This window comes from Camarhynchus parvulus, chromosome 19 (assembly GCF_901933205.1).
Source record: "Camarhynchus parvulus chromosome 19, STF_HiC, whole genome shotgun sequence".
In the NCBI taxonomy this organism is placed as follows: Eukaryota; Metazoa; Chordata; class Aves; order Passeriformes; family Thraupidae; genus Camarhynchus; species Camarhynchus parvulus.
The window spans coordinates 3692374-3715602 of record NC_044589.1 but is presented as its reverse complement, the minus strand read 5'-3'; the positions used below and the strand labels follow the sequence as shown (position 1 = coordinate 3715602).

The 23229-nt window shown below is 61.4% G+C and overlaps 4 protein-coding genes across 7 annotated transcripts; 2 read left to right on the top strand and 2 right to left on the bottom strand.

The window, feature by feature from the left end:
* Nucleotides 1-5523: 5523 nt before the first annotated feature.
* ABHD11 (abhydrolase domain containing 11) lies at nucleotides 5524-10007 on the bottom strand. 4 transcript variants are annotated; one of them, XM_030962694.1, is made up of 6 exons: nucleotides 9883-10007; nucleotides 8955-9090; nucleotides 8684-8861; nucleotides 8105-8275; nucleotides 7834-8015; nucleotides 5524-7562 (listed from the first exon to the last, which is right to left on the bottom strand). In XM_030962694.1, the coding sequence occupies exons 2-6, from the start codon at nucleotides 9023-9025 to the stop codon at nucleotides 7430-7432; spliced, it is 735 nt and encodes a 244-aa protein (XP_030818554.1). In that variant the 5' UTR covers nucleotides 9026-9090; nucleotides 9883-10007; the 3' UTR covers nucleotides 5524-7429. The 4 variants fall into 4 exon arrangements, with proteins under 4 accessions (XP_030818554.1, XP_030818556.1, XP_030818553.1 ...); XM_030962696.1 differs by having other exon boundaries at nucleotides 8684-8857; nucleotides 9883-10001; XM_030962693.1 differs by having other exon boundaries at nucleotides 9906-9967.
* A 762-nt stretch (nucleotides 10008-10769) lies between these two features.
* Nucleotides 10770-11869, bottom strand: LOC115911541 (claudin-3-like). The gene has a single exon (XM_030962591.1). It carries the CDS (start codon nucleotides 11777-11779, stop codon nucleotides 11135-11137), a length of 645 nt encoding a protein of 214 aa, XP_030818451.1. The 5' UTR covers nucleotides 11780-11869; the 3' UTR covers nucleotides 10770-11134.
* A 3339-nt stretch (nucleotides 11870-15208) lies between these two features.
* LOC115911502 (claudin-4-like) lies at nucleotides 15209-23119 on the top strand. Its single transcript, XM_030962518.1, has 2 exons — nucleotides 15209-15315; nucleotides 22301-23119. The coding sequence occupies exon 2, from the start codon at nucleotides 22310-22312 to the stop codon at nucleotides 22952-22954; it is 645 nt and encodes a 214-aa protein (XP_030818378.1). The 5' UTR covers nucleotides 15209-15315; nucleotides 22301-22309; the 3' UTR covers nucleotides 22955-23119.
* On the top strand, nucleotides 18782-20283 carry LOC115911503 (claudin-4-like). The gene has a single exon (XM_030962520.1). The coding sequence runs from the start codon at nucleotides 18812-18814 to the stop codon at nucleotides 19439-19441; it is 630 nt and encodes a 209-aa protein (XP_030818380.1). The 5' UTR covers nucleotides 18782-18811; the 3' UTR covers nucleotides 19442-20283.
* Nucleotides 23120-23229: the final 110 nt, after the last annotated feature.

The window sequence follows — 23229 nt, the reverse complement described above, 5'->3', positions numbered from 1 at the left end:
AAAGGGCTCTGATCTAGTTCTGCAAAAAGCGACAAGTCTCACAGTAAAAGACCACTAGAAATCCAAAAACACATGGGAAACTGGCTGGCTGGAGCTGCCTTGGAAGGGGAAAGGTATGAGCTTTCATAACTCTTGGATAACTATTAATTCCTTGGGGGAGCATGTCCTGGAAAATTGAGTATGATGTGCAAGTACACAACACTGATTTCTTTCCTTCTGTTCACATTTCTCTCTCATAAAAATAACCTGGGTTAGATGACACTGCTGGATTTTCCTGTGAAACAATGCTCAGTCATTTCCAACACCACTGCACACAGTCGGCGCAACCACACACCCCCCAAAACAATCTCAGTTCTCTCTACCCTCCTTTTTCCTCACCTAACGAAGTATTACTGAGAACAACCCTCTCCCTCCACTGACAGCAGCTTCTGAAACAAACTAGAGACAGCAAAGAGGGATGGAAATAGCTCTGTCTCAAGCAGCACAGACTAAAACAACATCTCTTGGAGGAGAAGGCCCAATTCCTAGAGCAATCCTCACCAACAGGCAGACTGGAGTCATCCAGGCCTGGCACCTGCCTCCAGGTGAGCAGAGCTCAGGGAGACACAGGCACCGGGCTGAGGAAAGGCTGCTCACATCATCCCTGTGCTCCCCAGCACTGGCACAAGGGAGACTTTGAGAAGCCCCACGTAAACAAAAAACAAAAGCAGGCCAGTGCATATTTGGCAGATTGAGATCACAATAAAAAGCCGGCACAGCAGCAGTCTCCAAAGTCTCTGTGGCAAGATCTGCCCCTAAAGCTTCCCTTGATTTGGGTTTTGGGTTTGTTTTTTTTTTTTTCCTTTTAGCTTGTAACAACCAAATCTGACAGGTAAATGACACTATTGTTGAGACAGATGGGCTGGACCCTGCCACAAAACACACAGCAGTGACACCTCTGAGGAAATGTTCCAGTCAAGGCTCTCTCAAAAAAATCAAATAGCTGTCACAACCAGACAAACAGATTCCTAAGAATGCAGCAAAGGGGAACTCAGATGTTCCTAGAAATTTATAAGTGAAACGTTTACATTTATTTCCCAGTTTACTTAGATGTCCATCTTCCAGCAAACTCCCTTAAAGACACCACAGCCACCTCACAGACCCCAAACTCCTGGGGCTGTGAGCCCAGCTGCTTTTATTAAAAAAAAAGAAAAACATGGAGCCTCCGTGTAAAAGCTGGCAGCCAATACAAAGTCATCATGACTTAGGGAAGTTAGTTCTCATGCTTGCATCTCCATCACCTAAAGACATACATTTTGGATTCCATGTACACATACCCTGACCAGCCAGACTGAATTCCCAGTCTCCAGCCTCTGTTCTCCACAAGCAGATGCAGACTGGCCAGATCTTCTCTCAAGTTCTTGCTGGAGAAAGCTGATGGAGTTCTCTCAGCACCACACAGCAGCTTTTGCACCAGCATGGGAGCTCAGCTAACACTCTGTCTCCTCCTCTTCAGTGAGGTACCAAAGACCACCTCCAGCCTAGCTCCCTCTGTTCAATACAGTCACGAACCCAGGCAAAAATTCCTGCTTCCAGGACAGATCCCACTTCTCCCTCCCTTGTTTCTCTGCTCCCATTTCAGACTCTTCCTGAAGAGTATACTTCTTTGCTTCCTCTGGTAAAACATATGTGGTCTCCCCAAAGTCCAGTGCCAAACTAACCAGGCCACAGTGTCAGATTCTCGTTTCCCATTTTTTACTCAGCACTCTGAGCTGCTCAAGCAGTTTCTCAGCTTTTACCTGTCAGCTTCCTTCAAGTCATTGCCAAAATCACCATCAGGATCTTTATGAGACAGTTAACATAACATGCTCAATAATGTTCTAGGACCCCCATTTTAACATTAACTATTTTGAGTTCATTCCACTTGAGTTAATTCAGCAGGACACCCCAAAGGCATCACATCAGCTGCTTTGGTGCTTTAGGGAAAGCAGTGTTTACAGTACAGTTAGTTGAGGAGGTTCTAAATAAATGTCAAACCTGCATCACCATCTCCACACCAAACTTGAGCCAGCCCCAGCTCCAAACCAGCACAGAACCAGCTCCTACCCAACACGGAGGGGAGGCACCTGCTCCAAACACAGCCGTGTGTGGCCTCCAGGGGGGCACCGAGCAAACCCCACCGCATGCGAAAAAGAACCAGCTCCGTGCCGCTACTCCGGATCTCTGTGGCACAAGAATCGCCCACCCGCCAGGCACCTCCAGGCGGGATCTGCACGGCCCCAGCGCGGGTGGACAGGAGAGGCGGGCGAGCCGCGCGCGCAGCCTCGGCCCGGGGAAGGGCTCAGGCCCCGCGGCAGGGCCGGAGCGGGCAGGGCCGGCCTCAGCGGGAGCTCCGCGCCCCGTTCCTCGGTCTGACTGTGACCCCGCCTCCGCCCGCCGGCGACACCACGGAACCTCCGGTACAGCCCGGCCCGCAGGGCCGCCGCCTCAGCGCTGCTGCCACCGGGCGGTGCCGCCCCTCACGGACAGGCCCCGGGGAGGCCGCGCTCACCGGGCGGCGGGCAGAAGGAGCGGGGCCGCGGCGGGCGGCGGCCCGAGGAGCGGCGCTGGGTGCCAGGGCGGCGGGAGGGGGAGCGGGGGCGGAGAGTCCCGGGCAGCCCCGGCCTCACCTGTCCCGGCGGGTCCCGCCCGGCTCCGGCCGCGCCGCTCCCGCCTCTGCCGCGTGCAGCTCCCGCCCGGCCCCCCCCGCCGGCCCGCGCGCCCCGACCAATCAGCGCCCGGCACCGCCGGCGCCACCGACCAATCAGCAGAGAGAACGCGTCCCCGCCCAGCGCCACCGGCCACCAGGCCACGCCCATCCACCCTCCCGCCAGGCCTATCCCGTGACACGAGAGGGGGCGGTGCCCGCCGCCCGACGGCCAATGAGAAATCACAGCGCGTCCCGCCGCAGCCAATCGGCAGCCGCACGGCGCCGCTCCTCAGACAGGGCGGGCGGGCGGCGGGAACGGGGGGTGGCTGGGCTGTCCCGTCACGTGACCGCCCGCTGATATGGACCCCCTCAGGCCCCGGGGGCTCCCGGAGCCTGGCGGAGCCCTGAGCTCCTCGGTGCCAGGCAGCGCCCAGGGAACAGCCCCGGGGCATCGGTGCGGCGGGGCCGCCTCCGGTGCCTCGGCCGGGACAGGGTGGCGCGGTGTCGCTGCCTCCGGGCCAGGCCTCGCGTTCTACAGAAGCCCCCTGAATGGTCAAGAGATAGTGAGGCCTCCCCGCTCTATCGCCCCGCTCAGCCTCGGGCAGCTGCTGCTTCTCTCGGCCTGGATGTGCCTCCCCCGGGGCTAGATGGCCTCTGCCCCTCGCCTCGTCCCTGCGTTTCCCGATCCGTGCCGTTACTTGTGCCGTTCACGTCCCCAGCCTGCCTGCGGGCCAGCCCCGCTCATGTAGTCAGGGGGCAATCTCAGGCTTCCTCACAGCCTGGGTTTTACCGTCCAGGATCCTGCGGGCTGCATCACAGAGTAGTTGAAACTGGAAGGGCCCTGTGGGGATCACCCAGTCCAACCCCGCTGCCGAGGCAGAGTCACCCAGAGCAGGTGGCAGGAACGCGTCTGGGTGCGTTTGGAATGTCTCCGGAGAGGGAGACCCCACGGCCTCTCTGGGCAGCTGTTCCAGTGCTCCCAGCTGCCAGCACCAAGTGCTGCTGCCGGAGGCAGTGTCTCTCTGCAGCCTCTGTAAATGATGAGCTGAGCCCAGCCCCAGACGGGTCTGGAGGGTTTGGGGACATAGACAAAGGGATGTTGGTCCTCGACAGCGGACAACCATCCCTGCCTGGTGCCAGCTGTGAGTGGAGCTGTCCCGGGCCTGCCTCTGGGAGGTGCAGAGGCACCTCCTCCTCCTTGTCCCACGGATGCTGAATCTTTGCAAATGCATTGCTTTGGGCAATTTCCCCGGGGAAAATGTGTGGGGAAAAGGGGGAGGTGAGTGATGGCAGGAAAAGCCTCTGGGCTGGAAAATGAAGGAGGGAGCAGCACCCTGGGTTGGCAATAGGGCAGGGGGAGCAGGTAGAGAGGTCATAGGGAGGAGGCAGCACCTGGAGGGAGCTAGGTGGTGGGGCAGCTGGAGCTATGATGTGGGGCAGATGGTGCCAGCCTGAAGAGGAGCTGCTCCAGAATGTGCAGAAAGAGTTTGTGGAGCATGTGAGCAACCCACTGATCTCTGGGATGCTGGACAACCTGCTGGCCCAAGGGGTTCTGACCCTCAGTGAGGTGGAAGAGGTTCAGGATCAATGCAAGATGCACATGGATAAGGCTTGGCTCCTCAAACACCGTGCTCCAGAAAGGGCATTAAGGCCAGCCAGATCTTCAGTGACAGCCTCAGGATGGTGGAGCAGCTGGGTCTGAGCTGACTCAGGTGAGAGATGAAGGGCTGTGGTCTGCTCCTGGCCAGAGCCTCCAGCGGGATGCTGGAGCAGCCCTGGGGAGTGTCTGAGGCTCAAAGGCAAGGGGCAGTTGGGTATCACTGCCCTGAGACCCCCTTGCCACCCTGTGATGACAGAGCTCTTGGGGGTGGCTGTCCCCCCTCGGCCTGAACAGGGGCCCCAAGGGGCCCTGCCCTGCATCAGCCCCTCTTGCTGCAGGCACTTCCCAGTGTAACTGAGGGGCTTTCTCTGGCAGGGCCCTCTGCTGTGCCACTGGCCTTTCCTAACACTGAGGTGCCCCCTTAGCCCCTGTTGGCATCCGGGGCCAGCACTGGATCCAGCAGTACTCCCTGAGTGAGTACTGCGACATCGGGGACAGAAGGAGCCCACATGCTGTGGGCAGAGTAGATGAGAGGAGGGCTGGAGCATAGCCCAGCCCCCCTGATGGAGCAGGCATGGGCTGAAGGGAGCCAGGGGTCTGCCGACCAAGGAGCAGGGCAGGAGATCACAGAATAAATTAGATTGGAAATGACCTTTGAGCTCATTGATTCCAGCCTTTACTGCAGGGAATCCCACTACCAGGGTAGGCGGCTGTTCAGGACACCCGCACATCCCTCCAGCAGCACCAGGGCCAGAGCTTTGTGACCGCCCGCCCTGGCGCCTCCCTGGAGGCGGGGCTCCCACCCCCACCCCTCCCCGGCTCTGCCTGCGCTCCTTCTCCTGCCGATTTTATCTCCCCCGCGAACCACTGCGGTGGAAATTGGCTTCTCCTGCTGGGTCTCAGATGGCTCCAGGCCATCATGGCTCCTGGGAGAACAGGAAAGCAGAAGCTTGAAGAAAACATTCACATCACTTGTGTCTTCCCTAGGATGCCCTGCCCTTTTTCCGTGCTGTTGGTCAGATGGGCCAAACAGAATGATCTTGGAGAAGGTGCCCCAGTGTCCCGGTCTGGCACTCAGCATTAATCACTGTTGCAGTGAGGGACGCCAGTGAAGTCACACTGGACATCTTCTGTCACCCATGGGATCTGTCACAGATCCCATGTCCTGCAGGTCATCAACAGGCTCTATTTCTACCCAATGCCTTATAGAGCAGTTTTGAAGCCATGCCTGCAACAGCCACATAGAGGTCTTCCTAAAGGTGGCATTTTGGTTCACTGCATTTGTGCCAAGGATCAGACGTCCTTCTTGGAGCAGAGCTCAGGCCAGGACAGGTCTTTTCTTGGCAGGCTCCTTGGGAGCAGGCTGTCAAAAAGGGCTCTGGTTTTGCCTGGGGAGTCAGCTGGATCTCTGGAGGCATCAGCAGCCTGACACTTGGCAGGCACAGAGCCCAGTGAGTTGGTGCAGCCCATGGCATCCCTCGTGCCACCAGACACATGCCTGGATGTGCCCCTGGGATAGCTCTTGAATTCCCTGCACCCTTCCCATGCAGGAACAGAGCCTGCTGTCTCTCTCACGCCAGGTCCAACAATGCTTCCCTATGTTCCCACAGCAGATGCCATCACAAGGATGGACTACAATGTAGCTCTACCTCTAGAAAGCTCTACCTCTCCTCAGGCCACTGATCTCCTGCCATGGTGAGACGCTTCACCTTGCACCTTGTAGCTGCCTTTTGTCTGTGCCCCAAACCTGGTACCTGGCCAGCAGGAAGGAATGGGGAGAAATCCCCCACAGATCCTGGGCTCCAGAGCTTGTGGCTTAGTCCAAAGGTCTTGTATGCTGATAGCTGGGGTCAGACCCCACCCCCAACTGGCTGGTGGCACCCAAGAAACTCATTTCAGTAGTAACTTGTGACTCTGGAGCTTATTGGTCTGACATTCTTCACAGGAAAAAAGTAATACACAGAGAAGAAAAGTGTTTGAATATGAGGATGATATAGTAGAAAACTCAAGGCCAGTGCAGCCCAGCTCTGGAGAGGAGAGGGAGAGGGAGAGCTCCGCAGAAACACAGCAAATCTCCAAAGCAGTCCCTGGTGTCCGCTGTGCTAGGCAACTACAGCCAGACCTGGAATAAAGCATCCTCAGTCTTCTGCCCTCCCTCCCTTTTGGGGCCTCCAAACAACCCCAAATTAAGCAGACTCATCCCAGGGAGCAGCAGACACCTGGCTCTGGAGCAGCAAAAGCAGAGATGGTTAGTGTGTCTCTCTACTGTCCGCACACACAGTGTGTCCCCAGTTGTGACAGAGATGATTTGTCACCCCCATGGTCACTTCTGCCCTGTCCCCGACTTTACCAGTTGTCCAGTAAAGGGATTTTTGCAGCAGACACCCTGCTCCTCTGCCTCCAGCCCGTGGTGGGTGGGTCTTATGCTGCCTCGGGGGGATGCACAGCAAGTGGGAGGGGAGAAATTGTCGGGAGCACAGGAATGAAGCAACACCTGCCTTTGGGACAGCGTGGGCAAACATGCTCCTTGCTCAGGAGGCAGATTCCCTCACTCCCCAATCCTCACACTCCCCCAGGCATAGAGCAAAGTTGCAATTTCCCCTGGAAGCCAAGAAAGATCCTCAAACCTGTGTCTCACGTGCACTGCTCCCACAGCTTGTCACATTAGGGCCCAGTCCAGCTGTCAACTCCCACCAGCATCCCTGCTGCCAACTGAGAACCCCCTCCTCTGCCCCCCACACATGCCCTGCCCACCATGGCCACATCCAACCCCTGTTCTGCCTTGGCATGGATTCAGCTTTATTGCATATTCTGCAAAGTCACAGCCAGATCCATGGAAGGGTCTGGCAGCAGGAAAACAAGAGGGCTCTTCTGCCCCCATCCGTGTGCCTGACACCCCTGTGCAGGCAGGACAGTGTCCTGAGGCAGTGGCACCCCATCTCCCTGACAGGTGGCAGGAGATCTCAGCAGGATGCAGGTGTCTCTCTGCTCTGGCTGCAGGAGAATCAGGATGGGAGAAGGTCTTGCAGGCAGGATCAGACTGCATTGAGGGCAGCCAGTCCCAGCTGAGCCCATCCTCAGAGCCCAAGCCCTGCATCACTGTCCAGAGCTCCTCAAGCCCCACATGGTCCTTGCACAAACCCTGCTCCCCAGTGCTACAGCTATGGCAGGAAATTGAGGACAGCAGTGATGAATTCTTCAAATTTATCCTGATGGACTATGTGACCTGCACCTTTAATGTACTGGATCTCTGCCTTGGGGAAGAGACGTTGGATCTCTGGGTAGTCTCTAGAGCTGCAGGACAAGGGAACATGCCATGATGAGAGGTTGCTCCTGGTGGACCCTCACCCTCCCCAAGCAGAGGATGATCCCAGATATGACTCCTTTCCTGCTGGAAAGCCCAGGGGGCCCCCAGGTTCCCCCCTCCTCCAGTGTGTCGGTGTCACTGGCTGCTGGAGGAACAGCCCTTGCTCAGGACCTTCCTCATCCCAGGGGCTCCTCCCACTCTTGGCAGCTGCAAAGAGCACAAAAGGTCAAACCTGGAACCGCTTCTATCCAGTCTCACCTGATATAGGGCGAGTCGGACCCTCCCAAGAAGAGTGCTGGACCAGGATATGGCTTTTGGAACACAGGGAAGTTCATGATATCTGCCAGGTGCCGGGAAATAGCCTCCAGGTTCACCCGCCACACGTAGCAACCCTCCACCTCCACCAGGTTGGTGAGGAGGAACTGTCTCAACTGTGGGAGCTGCCATGGAAGGGGATCATGCACTTTTCAGTAAGAGCAACAAAACAGGATGTCCTGGCACCCTCCCCATCTCCCATGGGATTTCCTACCTTGACTACGGGCTGCAGCTGGTCATCTGCCAGCTGGCGTGCTGCCGAGCGGGACAGCCCCGCTGGGACCTTCACCTCCTTCATGGCTGAGATGTAGGCAGAGAATTCGGACACGGGGGCGGTTGAGCCAGGACCAATGTCTACGGAGATGAGGCGCTCCACCAGGTCTGGCTGGAGACACAAGCAAGGTAGATCAGATGCCAGGATCTTCCAAGATCTCCCCAGTGAGAGTGGGCACAGGGCTCCACTCCCAGTCAGATTCCCTGAAGGCTCTTTGCTCCCTCCTGTCTCAATAGAGACCTGCATGTGCCCTTCCCAGAGTTGTCCTCAGCCCAGATCCCCAAGCTCCCTCACAATCGGTGCTGGAGGGACAGGGCAGAGCATGGGCTGGTGGACATAGATTTGCTCCTGCTCCCACAGCCTGGCTTACACCACTCACCCTGATACAAACAAGTCCCTGTGGGGCTGGGGGCAAAGCTGGCCCCGGTGAACAGTCTCAGAAGGTGCTATCCCCTTCCTACAGCCCCCCCTCAAACTTCCTGAGCCTGTGACCCCACTCCCATCCCCGTGCCTGCTGACCCGCTGCAAGGCCAGCGTCATGGCTGTCTTGCCCCCCATGCTGTGTCCCACGAGGATGCACTTGGTGATGCCCAGGCGGCTCAGGAGGTGCTGCACGTCCAGGCTCATCGCTTCATACGTCATCACAGGGCTGTGGGGGCTGCTGCCGTGGTTCCGGGCGTCCACTGTCAGCACCTGCCTGGGCAGGAGCAGCGTGTCACCCCAGGCAGTGCCCAATATGACTCCGGACCTCTCCCTGATGCTGTGCCTCCCCCCACGCCCTGGGTCTCACCTTGCCGCTACCACGGCGTGCCAGTGTCTTGGCCACCGTCTGGAAGTTGCTGTGGCTACCAAAGAGCCCATGGAGCAGGACGAGGGGTGGCCGATCCCTGCGACCTTCCACCTCCACGTGGGTCAGGGGCACTACACTGCAGGGAGACAAGAATGGGGTATGGCCAGAGGTGCAGGGGGGAAGTGAGCCTTGCCCCTCTGCCCAGCCCTGGTGAGGCACATTTGGAGTGTTGTGTCGAGCCCTGGGCTCCTCAGGAAAAGGGAGACATGGAGCTCCTGGAGCAGTGCCAGCTCAGGCTGTGAGGATGAGGAGGGCCTGGAGCATCTCTGTGCCCAGGAAAGGCTGAGGGAGCTGGGGCTGCTCAGGCTGGAGAGGAGCCCCAGCTGAGAGGGGCCCTCAGCCCTGGGTGTCCCTGTGTGCAGGGAGGGGCAGAGCAGGGCCCAGGCTCTGCTCCAGGCCCAGCAGTGGCACCAGAGCCACGGGCAGGGCCTGAGCCCAGCACTGCCCCTGCCCAGGAGGCACAACTTCTGCCCTGGGCAGTGCCCAGCCCTGAGCAGGCTGCCCAGGGAGGGGCTGGAGTGTCCCTCAGCGGGGATACTGCAGAGCCCTGTGCACACAGTGCTGTGCCCTGTGCTCTGGGATGGCCCTGCCTGAGCAGGGAGGTGCCACCAGGGACCCCCTGGGCCCCTTCCAGCCGGGCCCACTGGGACTCTGAGAGCGCGGCCAGGGCTGGGCCAAGGGCAGGAAGGGAAGCGGGCGTGGGCCAGGGGGGCGTGGTCAAACCCGTCCACCACCCGTGTGGGAATCTCGGCGCAAGGGGCGTGGTTTGAGAGAGGCGTGGCCAGCTCCCTTGTGGCGGCCACGCCCCTGCTCGCGGGATCTCCCCTCGGGACCCTTCCCGGGACCACTCCCGCCGCCCCCGTCCCACCTCGCGCGCGACCGGGCCCTTACGTGGCCACGGAGCGGGCGGCAGCGGCGGCGGGCTGCGGGAGAGGCGGCGGGGCGGGGGCGCGGAGCAGCCGGCGGAGCATCATGGCGGCGGCGGAGGCGGTGGCGCGCGGGCCGTGACGCGACGTGCTCGAGTCGCCCCGCCCCGCCGGCGGCGGGCGCCCCCAGCGGCAGGACGGCGGCAGCGCGCGCACGGGGAGGGTCACGGCGGGGCCGCTCCCGCTGCTGCACCCGCGGCCCCGGGGCGGGCAGCGGGCAGGGGGGTTGGGGCTCGGGGAAAGTGAGCCGGGCGGGGCGGCTCCCTGCGGGCGGCTGGGGGTTCCGCAGGGCCATTCCGCCCGCTGTCGCCGGTAGGCACAGCGGGACCGGCCGGCTCGGCCCCGCACTCACCGCCCCCGGCCTCGCTTTCCCCAGGACCGGCCCCGCGCTCCTGCGGCGGCTCCTGCCCCTTTGTCCCTGGCCGCTGGAGCGTGGCGGCGAGCGGGAGGGAGCGGCCGAGCAGGGCGGCCTCGCCCCAGCGCAGCTCCCGGGCGAGGGAAGCGCCTCGCAGCCCCCCCGGCGGCCCCAGACTTTGGACTGCGGGCAGGGAGTGTCCCTGCGGCATCCAGCGGCTCCTCCGCTGCTTCCCGCCCCGACCGTTCCCGGAGAGCTGCCCCTGGAATGCAGGGGGACAACGGGTCTCCACCCCGAGCAGGGACGCCCGGCGCGCTGCGGCTGAGCCCTCTGTCCCCAGCCCGGTGCCACTCGGGTGCCGCCGTAGCTGGGTGTGTAGGGTGCCTTGGGGGGCTGGACCTCCGTGTTCCCCCTCCCCGTGCCCACCTCGATCGTGCCGCACCTCTCAAGGACACTCGGGTACCAAAACAGGACACGTTTATTGACAAATGTAACCGGTACAGACCACGCGTAACAGGGACAGACGGTGCCGGGCCAGCAGCGATGGGGGGACACAGCAGGGGGCCCCGTCCCCATCCCGTCCTCATCCCGCCCCATCGGCATGGCAGGACCTCGCCGAGTGCCGCTTCTCCCGCCGACCCGAAACTGCCTCGTGTTTAACCGAAACTGTCTCTATTTACATAGCCCGGCCCTGACCCCGCGGCCGTCCCCGTCCCCTCCTTCGCGCCCCCCCCGGCCCCGGCGCTGCCGCCCCCGGGCCCCACGGAGGGCAGTGAGGGTCCCAGGGTGGGTGGGTGGGGTGGGGGATATCGAGGGGGGCCGGGGGACCCTGGGGGGGCTCAGACATAGTTCCTCTTGTCGTAGCTGGTGACGGCGGAGCGTGGGGCGGAGTAGGCCACCTTGCTTGTGGGGTACCTGTCGTCTTTGGGGGGGCAGGAGCAGCAGAGCAGGCCTCCCCCCAGCAGCAGGAGTGCGGAGGCCGCCCAGCCCACGTAGAGCGAGGTGCCCAGCTCCCGCTTCTGCGCTTCAATCACCAGCGGGTTGTAGAAATCCCGGATGATGGTGTTGGCCGACCAGCAGACAGGGATGAGGGTCAAGACACCAGAGAGCAGGAAGATGACGCCGGAGACGATGGTGATCTTGGCTTTGGTGCTCTCGTCCTCCACGCAGCGGGTGCACTGGGCGCCCACGATGGCCACCATTAAGCCCAGGACGGCCAAGATGATGGCCACCACCAGCAGGGCGCGGGCGGCTTGCAGGTCCTGAGGGAGCGCCAGCATGGAGTCGTAGACCTTGCACTGCATCTGCCCTGTGCTCTGCACCACGCAGTTCATCCACAGCCCTTCCCAGATGATCTGGGCCGTCACGATGTTGTTGCCGATGAAGGCCGACACCTTCCACATGGGCAACGCGCAGCAGATGATGCTGCACAACCAACCCAGCACGGACAAGGCCACGCCGCCGATCTCCAGCCCCATCGACATGGTGGACGGTTCAGTGACGCGCTCCAGGCGATGGCGGAGAAGAACCCACGGACCGAGACCGTCGCCACCACCCGCCGCCGCTCTCAGCCGGGGGATCGGCTTACACCTGTGCGCAGTGCTATTTATATGGGCTGGCCCCGGGGTGGGGTTTCAGTGCTGGCTGCTGGACGCTCCTCTCTGCTCCTCCGTCACCGTCACCTGTGTCCCACACCCTCCCCTTTGTTTGCAGAGATGGCGCCGGGTAACCAGAGAAGGGCGGGAGGAGGAGAAATGCCACCTGCCACAGCCATCGCCTGGTTTCGGCCGATGGGTATCAGGAAGCACTACCACCATGCTCATTCCCACCAAACCCCTTCTGTGGACCTGGAAATCTCAAGGGTTCACCTTTCCCCCGTGGAGGAAATGTGGCAGGTCAGGGTTGGTTGATTTCTGTAGTGTTGTCAGTGCTCACATTTAACTGGGATTCGGTGAGCGTTGGGCACCTTTGCATTACTGTGCAAAGTGCAACCCCTCCGCCATGCCATGAGGTTTGTGTCACCATTCCAGGGGACCTGTGGGTGCTCCTGGCCCAGCAGGAACCCCTTCAGCCTGGCCCCTCCTGTTCCCACCCTGCTGGGCCAGGAGCACAGTCAGAGATCCTCTGACTGACTGATAAATATCTTTACTCATCCTGCACAAGTCTTGTGACCTTGAAGGAAGCAGATAATGCACGTAACCACCCCAGCAGCATCACCCTGACAACCTGAGCTGGCACCCGGCAAAGGGAAAAATATCCCAAGGCATGAGCAATCCCTTCAGACCTGGCAGCAACAGCCCCATGGCTGTGGGGTGGATGTTTCCCCCCCCCAGCCTTGCATGCTGGGGGTAGTGCCAGTGCTTCCAGTCCCCCTCCCCCAGGAATGTGGTTGCTGGACACAGGCTTGCTCCTACCTGTTCCCTGCCTGCTCCAAAAATCTCCTCTACAACTTATTAACTACTCAAGAGCGCGGTGGGATGCTGGCAGCTGGCGCCGTGCAGTTGGGGTGGGGGGGAACCCTGCAGCTGCCTGGCTGTATCCCTGTACAGTACAGGATACAGTACCTTGATATCCCACAGCCAGAGGGCTTGGAGTTGGGTGCTTCCAGAGTATCCCAACACCCCATAGCCAGAGGGGTTGTATTTGGGTGCCACAGAGTGCTCTGATACCCAGTATCTGGTGGGTCACCTTCTATTGCCCTGCAGCACCCTGAACCCCCATAGCCAGCGGGGTCACCCCGCAGCACCCTGATACCCAATATATATCTGGGTCAGCTGTTGTCACCCCATGTCACCCCAGCACCCCATATCCACCCAGCTTGACTTCCAGCCCCCTGCAGCACCCCATGTCTGACCTTTACCACACTGTGACACCCCAATACCCCCATATGCAGCCTCTGCCAACCCACGGCATCCCAGAAATATCCTGTACTTGGCTGAGTGAGCTTCTGCACCCCACTGTACTGTGATCACCCCCCCGAGGACACCAAAAATCCCCACGGCCAGCTGGGGGTACCCAGGGCAGACCCAGCCCATGCAAGCAGCCCCCAGGATTCTGTGCCCTTGCTGGAGGCGCTGGGGGCCCCGGCCCTCGGGACCACCTCGGGCTGGGTATCCACGGGGCAGTGCTGCCACAGGGCCGGGCTGCCAGCGGCCAGCAGAGGGGGGGCCGGGCTGCCGAGGGCCCCCACGTGTGCAGGCACGGGAGTGCCCGCAGCCCCGGGGTGTGGGAGTGCACACATGCACGTGAACACACACAGACACGCAGACACACACTACAGGCACACACAGACACACAGGTGCAGGCACACAGACACAGAGAGGTACAGGCACACAGAGACACAGGCGCAGGCACACAGACAGGTACAGGTACAGGCACACACACACAAGAGGTGCACAGGTGAACACACACACACACACACACCACAAACACACAGGTACAGGCACGCACACACACACCACACACACACACCCCCTCTGCTGGCAGCAGCGCCCCGGCATGCAGCTGCACACAAAAACACATGGACACGTAGACACACAGACACACAGCGACAGACTCAGACACACAGACACATGGAGACAGACAGACACACAGACATATTGACTGACGGATACACACCGAGACTCACTGACAGATTCACAGACACACACAGACTCACAGACACATAGACACACACACACACGGACTCACAGACAGACACTGACACAGGAGCAGAGGTGAACAGGCAGTGGTACAGGTGCACACATACACACCCTCCCCCAGTGCACATGAGGCTGTGGGCAGGGGTTCTCCTGGCAGGGCTCTGGGCCAGGAGGGGACCCCAGGCAGGGCTGTAGGGTGTGGGGATGCCCCAAGCAGGGCTTTGGGGCAGGGTTATATCCCAGACAGTGCTGGAGTATAAGGAAGGGGGGTTGGCACCCCAGACCGGGGTGTGGGGCACAGAAATAGGGGCAGGGCTATACCCCCAGGTCTGTGGAACAATGGGAATACTCAATAGCAGGGCATGGGGCAGGGAAGATAACCCACATAGGAGTGGGAGGTGGGAGAGAGGGATACCTCTGGATAGGGATATGGGACAGGGAAGATATTCTAGGTAGGGCTGTGGGGCTGGGGAAGAGTGGGGTACTCGAGGCAGGTGTATGGGACAGGACATACTGGGGCAGAGCTGGGGTGGGACAGGACAGTGAAACACCACAGCCCCCGACCCTGCAATCAGAGCCCCACACGCGGCGTCCCCACTTTGTCATCCCAAATTGCCCAAAGTACAGGCTGTGCCCAGTGTCGTGCCGGCCTGGGGCAGCTGCCACCGCCTGACTCACGACGGAGGAAGGGGCAAATCACCGGGGTTTCGGGTGCTGGTCACCCCCGGCACAACACATTCTTGTGGTGAGCAAACTAGCTCACTGGTGTTTACTGAGGAGCTGAGCAGGACCGGCATCCCTGGGGGATTCCTGAGAGCACCCCCATCCCAACCACTGCATCTCTCTCCCCAGTGCAGACCCTCTGCACTTCCACACAGCTGGGGAGGGATGAGGAGTATCCAAGTCCCTCGGGATGGGGACAAAGTGGGGCGGCTGCAAGAACTCTGTGGTGACACGGGGACAGGTTTGCTGCATTGTGATGCAGAGACCCCGAACTAATGTCAGACTCACAGGTCACGGGACCATCACCGGTTTGGTGGCCCCAGTGGAAGGACACCTGCGCTGACAGGGGGGACACCCACTGCAGCATCCCCCATCCATGCAACCGGCACCCGGCAGCACCCCGGGGGTGCGCGGGAGGTGACGGCAGAAACCGCCCCGAGCGCCGCGGGGCCGCGTCCCACTCACGTGTGCGGCGGGGCTGGGGTGTTCCCGCCGCTGCGGTCGGGAATGCCGGCGCTTTTCCCCCGGGGGAGCGGGGCCGGGGCGGTAAATGCCGCCTCGGCTGCTTATATTTCAGGTGCGGGGCTGCTGGCTCTGCCCCGGCCAGGGCACACAGGCAGCCCATTGTTGGAGCCCCTTCGGCGCGGCGGGAGCAGGTGAGGCGGCTCCGAGCATCAATGGCAGCTCTGTCTGCCGGCGGGGCGGGGAGGTGGCTGCGGCACTCGGGGGCTGGGGGCGGCGGGGGACATGGACCAGCGGGATGTGTCAGGGGGTTCGCTGAGGGATGCTGGATCATGCCTGGGGCATCCCCACCCCGACAGATCCGATCATCTTCCCCAGGGCTTTGCCGTGACATCCCGCTTCCTCCGAGCATCGCCGGTGGGGACACCCCCATTGCACGGCCCGTGACCCCCTTCCTGATCCATCATCTCCCCCATCCCTTCGCCAACCACCTTGGCAGCGCTTAGGGATGTTTTCCCTGTCGGGAGCCACTTGTTGCATAGAAACTGGACGGAGTTTTGACTTTCAGAGCGACTTCAGGCCGAAGGTCCCTGCTCTCCCTGCAGGGACCCCACAGGTCCCAGCGTGCGGCTCCCCTCCCGATAAGACTTTGCTTTCCCGTAGCGACAAACAACCTGACTGTGCATTTTTTGAGTCGGTCGGAGGGATTTATGTTGGGCAAGGATGTTTTTTGGGAACATTCAGTCTCTGGGCTGTCGGTAACTAATCCTCAGCCTCCAGCGGGGAGAAGCTGCCCCGCTCCTCACAGCCTGAGTGGGAGGGTTGTTGGCTGTGCCTTGCTTGGCAGATGTGAAGCCAGAGATCCCGGTGGATCATCATTTGCTGGCAAGTCTCACCTGCCTCTTTGGGACCTTGAGGTAGCCAGGTTGGTGGGTCCATGTGTGGGTCCTGGGGGATGAGGGGCTCTCGGCTCAGTGCCATGGGGTATGTGAGGTGGGATGACACTCATGTCCTGGGTGGAGGTGTCCCCAAGACCTTTTTGGCAGGAGATTCATGCCCCAAGCCCTCTCCCTGAGGGGTGTCCTCCAGCCTGAGCAATGCCAGGGTGACACAGCCTCTGCTGTGCACCCAGCAGTGCCTCGCATTGTGGTAACAGTGCGTTTAATGTCACCTTCCTGCCTGGGAATGGCCTCACTGCCCAGCTGAGGGGCTGCAGTGTGTCCCCATGCTGGAGAACACAGGAAAAATGTCAGAAGGTGTTTCCTGATGGATGGGCCAGAACGGGAGCTCTGCCCTCACAAACCCTGTTAGCGCAGTGTAACAGGGATGGGAACCCAGGCTCCTGCATGTCCTTCAAATCCCACTGCATTCGGGGTAGGGCATCCACAGCTGTCTGGATGCTGGGGCAAGTGCTGCGTGGTGAAGGCTCAGGGTGGGTTGAGTGTGTTGAGCAGCCTGTTTTGGGGTGGAAGAGCTTCCTGCTGAGCAACTGGGCTGTGGTCCCACCAGGACATGTGCCTGTGCCATGGCTTCTTGCAGGTGACACTGGGGAAAATCTGGGACTGGGGTCCTGCAGGATGCACTGGGAATGAGCATTGGGATAGGGCTGTGGGGTTGGTGTCCGTGTGGGGCTGGTGTCTGTGGAGTGGTTGTCCTGTATGTCATGTCCTGAGGTGCTTGGTGGTCCCACCTGTGCTGCATCACCATCCTCAGGCTCCAAGGGCTCTGGGGTCGGCTGCTGTTCCTCCATGCCAAGCCGGTGTCTGTCGGTCCTGCTGTCCGGCAGTGCTGGGGACACGGGGCCAGCAGTGCTGTCCAGGTGGGTGTGTCACTTGGGAATGTGGGGAAGGGCACAGGGGCTGCCCCTGTGTGGCAGCTGCCAGGTGGAATATATGTCACGTTCCAGCATTAATTACAGTAATTGGCTGTCAGAGGCTGTGCTGGCGCCTGCTCTGCCTCCGAGGGGGAGTATGAGCAGCTCAAGCTTTGATGCTCCGTGTGCGGGGGAGTCCCTGTCCCCACCTTGCCATTTGTCCCCAGCCCAGAGACATGTCCCCACGTGCCCGCGGGGACACTGTGCCGCTGTGAGCCACACACACACACGTGGGCGTGTGCCTCTCTCCAACCCCAAATACTTCGGTGGTTACAGCAGCCGGCTGGGAGGTGAAAGCCTCAGGCAGAGTCTGGCCCCGGCGGGGATGCTCCAGAGCCTTGTAGATTAAAGGGAGCCCTTGACCACAAGGTTCTGGCCGCAGGGTAGACACACTGGTATGTGAACAATGCGGGCATTCCAGCCGGACAGAGGGACGGAGCCTGGGCAGCTCCTCTGGCACAAGTCAGGCAGGCAGGACCGTGACCGTCTCCTGAGGCTGGGGTCTGCTGTGAGACATGGGTGTCCCCCAGGCATCCTCCTGGCACCACAGTGCATGGGCCACCAGGCTTGTCCCACCACAATGGGACATGATGCCCAGGGACACCCTGGCACGAGCAGTAGCAGCTCCAGAGTCCGTCACACCAAGCAATAAGAACAAATGGTTGGATCGTGATGGTAACCCAGTGCTCAGGAAAACTAAGATTATCTCAGTGCCTCTTATCTTTTCCTGGGGCCCAGGATTAAGCTAGGGTGATGAAACAGCGCAATGTCCGTCTGTCTGTCTGTGCCGTCTGTCTGGTGTCATGCTGTGCCTGTGCAGGGGCTTGAAGGGAGTAGGGAGGGAGCCCGTGTGGGAGTAATGGATTAAAAGAGGACAGGTCAGCATCAGCATGGCATCAGTGTTGGCATTGGTATTGGCATCAGCACTGGGACCAGTGGCTCTGGTATGATCAATGCGATCAGTGGGTACAGCTCTGGGACAGCTCGAGGCTGCATTTGCCCCTTGTAGCCCCAACCCATGCAACCCCACCATGCAAGCAGTGGGACATGGGCAGAGCTGGGGCTGAGGGTGGCTGTGTGAACTCTGGCTTGGCACTGGAGCACAGGTGAGCTGGGTTTGGGGTCTGCCCCCCTGTTGCCCCGGGCAGTGCCGTCTCTCCTTTGTGGGGAAATGGCAGCCGCTCCAACCGGTTTGTGGGTCTGGGCGGTGGCACCTCCTGCCCGAGGCCTAATGGAGGGCTGCAAGTGCTGGTATGGATGCCAAGGAGCAAACAAGAGCCTCTTGTGTCCTGCCGGGCATGGAGCCCAGCAGCCAAAGGGAACAATGTGCTCCTCCCCCGGCATGGGGCCATGGGGAGCCAGAGGCTGGGCTATGAGCTGGAGGGAAGTTGAGGCATGAAGGTTTGAAGGGACCCCATCCAAGTGATGGAGCAGAGGGTTCTGGCAGGGATGGCAGAGATATCCTGGTGCCTGGACACTGGCTCTTCCCCTTTAGCATCCTGGGCTGAGCCCCAATGCTTCCCGGGGCATGTCCTGCCTGCCCACAGCAATGGGATGCACTCCTGCACCAGGGTGGCCTGGTTCCAGTCCCCTGCATCCTCCTCCGTGGGAGCAACCGGGATATTAAGTGTCATCACTGCAGGGAGAAATACAAGTGGAAGAATCCCGGGAAACTGGTTCTACCCCTCCGTCCGGTGCCGGCGGCAGGCCGGCGGCTGCGGCGGCGCTCCTCCCTCGGCAAAGGCATAAAATGCCTGCCATGGTCCCGGCAGCCGGCACTGCGCGGCGGGAGGCGGGCAGGGAACAGGCGGTGAGCGATGGCCTCCATGGGGATGCAGGTGCTGGGCATCGCCCTCTCTGTCATCGGCTGGCTGGCCTCCATCCTCTGCTGCGCGCTGCCCATGTGGCGGGAGACGGCGTTCGTCGGGAACAACATCGTGGTGGCGCAGATCATCTGGGAAGGGCTGTGGATGAGCTGCGTGGTGCAGAGCACGGGGCAGATGCAGTGCAAGGTGTACGACTCGCTGCTGGCCCTGCCGCAGGACCTGCAAGCCGCCCGTGCCATGGTGGTGGTGGCCATCGTCCTGGCCATCCTGGGCACCCTGCTGGCCGTCACCGGCGGCAAATGCACCAATTGTGTGGAGGATGACACCGCCAAAGCCAAGGTCATGATCTTCTCCGGCATCATCTTCATCGTTGCCGGTATCCTCATCCTCATCCCCATCTCGTGGTCAGCCAACAGCATCATCCAGGACTTCTACAACCCGCTGGTCTCTGACTCGCAGAAGCGGGACCTGGGCTCGTCCCTCTACGTGGGCTGGGCGGCCTCGGCGCTCCTGCTGCTTGGGGGGGGGATCCTGTGCTGCACCTGCCCCCCCCGCGGGGAGAAGCCCTACTCCGCCAAGTTCACGGCTGCTCGCTCGTTGCCAGCCAGCAACTACGTGTAGGAGCCGCCGCGCCTGCCTGGACCCCCCGGCCGCTCCAGGGCACAGGGACCTCCCAGGACACGCAAAACCTCCCCGGCCGGGCTGGGACTGGCCGGGCGCCGGGGCGGTGCGAGGGAAGGCAGACAGAGCCGCCTTTGTTCCACCGGGGTTGCAGCCGGTTCTCTAATCTCGGTTGAGACAGGGGACAAGGAGATCCTGTCCTGGCTGTCCGCGGTGGGGGCTCTGCTCCCCCCGGAGCATCCAGCTGAGGCATCTTCTCCGAGACATCACCTGATCTCCTCCTCGAGCGTTTCCTGGCTCCCGGTATCGGGGTGTGCCATGTGGTGACACAGCTCCCAGGAGCCCGTCCCACGGGTGACACGGGGCTCTCTTTCCCCGCGTGAAGCTCCCCGGGACGTGTCTGTCCCTCGGGGTGGGTGGCGGTGTCGGTGCTGATAGGGACCTGTCCCACGTGGTCACAGGGACGTAGTGGTTCTGCAAACCCCGGCAGGGTCTTGAGGGGTGACAGGGGCTGTCACCTGCCTGTTCTCTAAATTTTGACTTTGACCTACTTTCGGGGCTCGGAGCGGCCGTACAGAGTGTGATTTCTCGCGGCAGCTCCCCAGGGCGGGGGCATCATTATCCTGGGAGTGGGAAGGCAGCAGCCGGGCTGGGAAAACCGGTCGGGGAGGAGGGACGGGAGCGGGGCTGTGCCCCCGCGTGGTGGGGGGCGTCTCCCGGACCCGACCCCATCCATCGCCCCAGAGCGGGGCGCTCGGGGCCGGGAGCGCAGTCTCACGGTACCCCTGACTCTGCTGCCATCCCTCCCCGTGTTCAGCCTTCCCGCATTAAACGGCAGCTGCTCAGACCCCGCTGTGCCTCGTGTTCTTTGCGCTCTCCAACACCCGCCTCGGTGGTGGGATAGCCCGGTGCTCCTGTGCCCTGGGCTCCTGTCCTCCTGAGAGATCACCCAAATCTGTTCTTCAGAGTCTCTTGAGATCCCCGCCGCCTATTCCCGCCCTGGCGTCCCGTCGCCGTGCCCCTCCCGGGCCGCCCCGGGGGTGACAGCGGCTGCTGCCGCGGCACAGAGTCTTGGCGGCGCCGGACGGGGTGTCAGGGCCGTCCCACGCCTGTCCCACGCCTGACCCGCCGCGATCTCCCCACCCGAGCAGGGAGAAGGTGGCGGGCGCCGGCCGGGGCGGGTCGGGGCGCGCTGGCCCCGGTGCCACCCCCCAGCCCCGGCTGGGAGCGCCCCGCGGCCGGCGTGGGCAGCGCCGGCTACTTTGCCTATCTCGCTTCCGGCACGGCAAGCGCTGCTCTGGCTTGGGAACATCCTTCCTTCCCACCTCGGGGCTTGTGGCGACGGGGGTCGATTCCGCCTAGCTCTGGGTGTCTCGTCTGGATCTGAGGGCTGGAAGGCTCCCAGCTCCTCAGTCCCTTCACTGGGCCCGGGAATGGTGGAAAATATTCCTGTAACCCTGTGGTGCCGGTGGCCAGGTGGGAATGTGAGCTCAATGCTCTGTCGAGCATCCCTGGGGATCCGTGGAGGCGCCCCTTGTCCCCCTGCAGGCGGTCGTAGGCCCTGTTTGGGATGTCTCGTGTGGCCAGGTCCTGCTGGCTGGGGCACGGTGCCGGGGGTGGTGCCCACCATCCCGGCCCATGCCTGCCTGGGGAAGGGGCTGTGATTTTGGCCCAAAGGGTCTTTCATGGCCTGGGGGATGCCAAGTCCAGTGCTGGGTGTCCATCAGGCTCCTGAGGGATAAAAGGTGCTGGATAAAGAGTGGGGATACAACAGGAGAGGAGAGGCTGAAGAAACCAAAACTGAGACAGAGGAAATGATGGTGAAACCTCTGGCAAGAGCCGCAGGGTGTGCCAGGCACAACCGATACCCGCTGAGCTTGGGGCCATAAAACCCCGGCTGGTCCCAGCTGCCAAGCACAGCATGAGCACCCATGGGTGAACTCTGCTCCGTGAGGGGCTGAACTGGATGTGGGCTGAGCCAGGGCCACAGCAGTCACACGTGGCCATGGTGGAGCTGCCAGTGTGCCCAGCATGTGTCCCTATACCAACCACCCCTCTCCCAGGGATGCCACCTGTGGTGACCCCATAGCCCCTCACCAGGGTTTGCCCTCTTGGGGCTGCTCCTGGGGCTTCTCAAGGATGGTATCACAGAAGGTGCTGAGCCCGACCTGGGATCGGGGCAGAGCTCAGCTCTGATCCATTTCCCTTCTCTCCTGGAGAGGAGATCCCGGGTCCAAAGGGCACTGTAGGATGGCTGTGAGGGCAAAGCCAGAACGGGAGCAGGCAGTGCTGAGCGGTGTGGGGGGGCTGCCTTCCCTGCTGTGCCCTGTGCCATTCCCTGTGCCCCTGGCACGAGGCTTGTGGCCGGGGAGGCTGAGCACCTCTGGTGGAGTGGGACATGGGGTGGGCACTAGGGGATGGCCACCAGGGCAGGACATGGGATGAGTGTGAGGTGGGGGGTTTGAACTCTGCAGCACTGGGGGATGGGCCCACCTAGCCCCCCATCCTGCTCCCCAAAAGCCGTGCCTTCCCTGGCACTTGCCATGGCCTGGGAAGGGGGGATGGCAGAGGCTGCGCTGTGCTGTGGGGACAGTGTAGGGGCCAGTGTGACACACGGGGGCTCCTGCACCTTGGCCTGCTTGGGGCCTGGGTCCTCAGTACCACATGTGTCCCCATCCTGCCCTGCAGCACTGCCTCATGCAACTCATGTCCCTGTGCCCTTCAAGTCCCCGTGTCTCCCATGTCCCCATGCTGTCCTGCAGCCATTCCCATCCTGGTGGGGAGCAGGGCATAGCAGATGAAGCCCATGCTGTCCCTGGCTGTGGGCTGTGCCTGTGACACCCGTGCCTGTCCCCGCAGGAGCTGTTGATGGCGATGATGACGATGCAGACAGGAGGACTGATGATGGCCGCACTGGGCTGGCTGGGCTCCATCCTCACCTGTGCCCTGCCCATGTGGAAGGTGACGGCCTTCATCGGCTCCAACATCGTGGTGGCCCAGGTGTTCTGGGAAGGGCTGTGGATGAACTGTGTCTATGAGAGCACGGGGCAGATGCAGTGCAAGGCCTACGACTCCCTGCTGGAGCTCACCTCTGACCTGCAAGCTGCTCGTGCCCTGGTGGTCACCTCCATCTTCGTGGCCTGCCTTGCCTTCTTCATCGCCCTCTCAGGAGCTGACTGCACCCGCTGCGTGGATGACAACGGCACCAAGAGCAGGATCTCTGCAGTGGCAGGTGTCATCTTCATCATGGCCAGCATCATGCTGCTCATCCCTGTCTCCTGGTCTGCCAACAGCATCGTCAGCAACTTCTACAACCCCATGGTGCCTGAGGCCCTCAAGAGAGAGCTGGGGGCTGCCCTCTACATCGGCTGGGCCTCCAGTGCCCTGCAGCTCTTCGGTGGGGGCGTCCTGTGCTGCTCAGGATCCCAGTCCCAGCAGGACCCCTACCCCAAGAAGTACAGGGCAGTGAAAACCTGCGGCCCAATGGGCTATGCCATGAAGGACTATGTGTGAGCCACTGTGCCCAGGTGCCAGCCCAAGGCAGAGCACCACTGTCCCTGTCCTGCATCCCCGTGCCACACCCTGCCCCTGCACTGCCTCCTCCTGCCCATCCCCACGCTGGCTGACCCCCAGCACGGTCCCCACACGTGCCCTTCCCCAGGGCAGGGACTATAAACATCCTGGTGCCACCAAGGCTGCCTGGGCTCATTTTGAACAGCGCGGTGTGGGGAGGATGGTGACGCGTCTGGGGGTGCTGTGCCCTGCCAGCTGCTGTGTTCCAGCACCTA